The 1,579-nt window shown below is 29.3% G+C and overlaps 1 protein-coding gene across 1 annotated transcript; it reads left to right on the top strand.

The window, feature by feature from the left end:
• Window positions 1-422: 422 nt before the first annotated feature.
• On the top strand, window positions 423-1,572 carry LOC105460635 (beta-mannosidase-like; the record flags this gene model as incomplete). Its single annotated transcript, XM_011707129.1, has 5 exons — window positions 423-460; window positions 574-723; window positions 808-956; window positions 1,026-1,231; window positions 1,308-1,572. Coding segments are annotated over exons 3-5 (513 nt in total), but the record flags the coding sequence as incomplete, so codon positions are not given.
• Between the last annotated feature and the right edge of the window lie 7 nt (window positions 1,573-1,579).

Here is a 1,579-nt window from a genome sequence, read left to right as displayed (position 1 = left end):
TTTTTGAGATGTAAGAGTTTAAATTTAATTGATTATAGACTACACGCGTAAAAAGTGCGCGATTACTAACACTATCGACGCGTTACTCACTCATCAGCTTACAAAAGTTTCCGTTTAACCGTAATCTATAATTGCAGTTCACAAAAGTTTCCATTTAACTGTAATCTACAATTGCAGGTTAAATTTAAACTCAAAAACTACTGCTTAACACAAAAATTTACAAATAACTTTTATTTTTTTGAAGATTTTCTTGCTATAATATTTTGATTCGCGAATTTCGGGACCTATATATATATATATAGGTATATATATATATATATATATACACATATATATATATTATAAATATGGATATATGCATAAAGGTATATAATTTATATATACAAAATTATTATTAAATATAAATTGCAATAAAAAATATTTGTTCCAGATAAAAAGCCCTTTGAAAAATGCAACAATGGTAGGAAATTTTAATTTTAAAAAGAAACTAATTTTTTTTAAAACTGGTAGATAGTTTTTCTTAGAAATATTTACTATTCACGTAAATAATCCAACAATTACTCTGTTTTACAGAGTATATTAATTTTAGCGGGATTGTTCCTGGAGGAATTTATACAGACTTACATAAGAATAATATAATAGAGAACAATCTGTTTGGAAAAAATGATATTAATAATCGTTGGGTTGGAAATCAATCGGTGATTTATACTAAAAATTTTAGTGGTAAATTAATTTGACATGGATATATGAGATACAATATTAAATAATAGTTTAAAATTAAAATCAACCTAAACATGTTATTTTTAGCGAGTGATAATTTTCTAAAAGCTCGTAAAATAGTTTTGGTTTTTCACGGGATTGACACATTTGCCAATGTTTCTTTAAACGATCATGTGATTGGAGAGACTTCAAATATGTTCTTAAGATATATTTTTGACGTGACGGATTTCATCAAGGTAATAAAAGAGAAAATCGTCATAAAATATACATGTTGTTAATACAGTTTGTTTCTTCGGGATATGCAGAAGGGACAGAATCTACTGAAAGTCACATTTCGCTCGGCTGTTAAAGTAGCCAAAGATTTATACAATGAACAGGAAAAACATTACGTTGTACCACCAGTGTGTGTACCTAAAAATTATAATGGACAATGCCACATAAATCACATTCGTAAAATGCAAGCCAGTTTTTCATGGGATTGGGGACCTGCTTTTCCCTCAATTGGCATATGGTAATAAGCAATAAATTATCTTACAGTTGTCTTCTATCGTCTATATTTTTACTGCTATAACATGAGAAAATTACAGGAGAGATGTTGAATTGATTCCCGTAAACGATATATTGATTAATGACATTACGGCTGATATACGTAAAGAGAATAACGCCTGGAGCATCTTTGTTACAATATTTCTCGAGGCAACGCAGAGTAAAGACGAAGAATTCACAAGGATCAGTTGTCATGTGACGTCGATATTGCATATTTCAGAGAGTAAACTTATTAGCAATACCAGCGAGATTGTACTTGACGCAAATAGGAAGTATATAAATGTTAACATTTCACTCATCGTGCCTGTGGTAA

This window comes from Wasmannia auropunctata, unplaced genomic scaffold (genome assembly GCF_000956235.1).
Source record: "Wasmannia auropunctata unplaced genomic scaffold, wasmannia.A_1.0 LD318505.1, whole genome shotgun sequence".
Classification (NCBI taxonomy): Eukaryota; Metazoa; Arthropoda; class Insecta; order Hymenoptera; family Formicidae; genus Wasmannia; species Wasmannia auropunctata.
The sequence above is the reverse complement of the archived record's forward strand: the minus strand, read 5'-3'. Positions and strand labels throughout refer to the sequence as shown.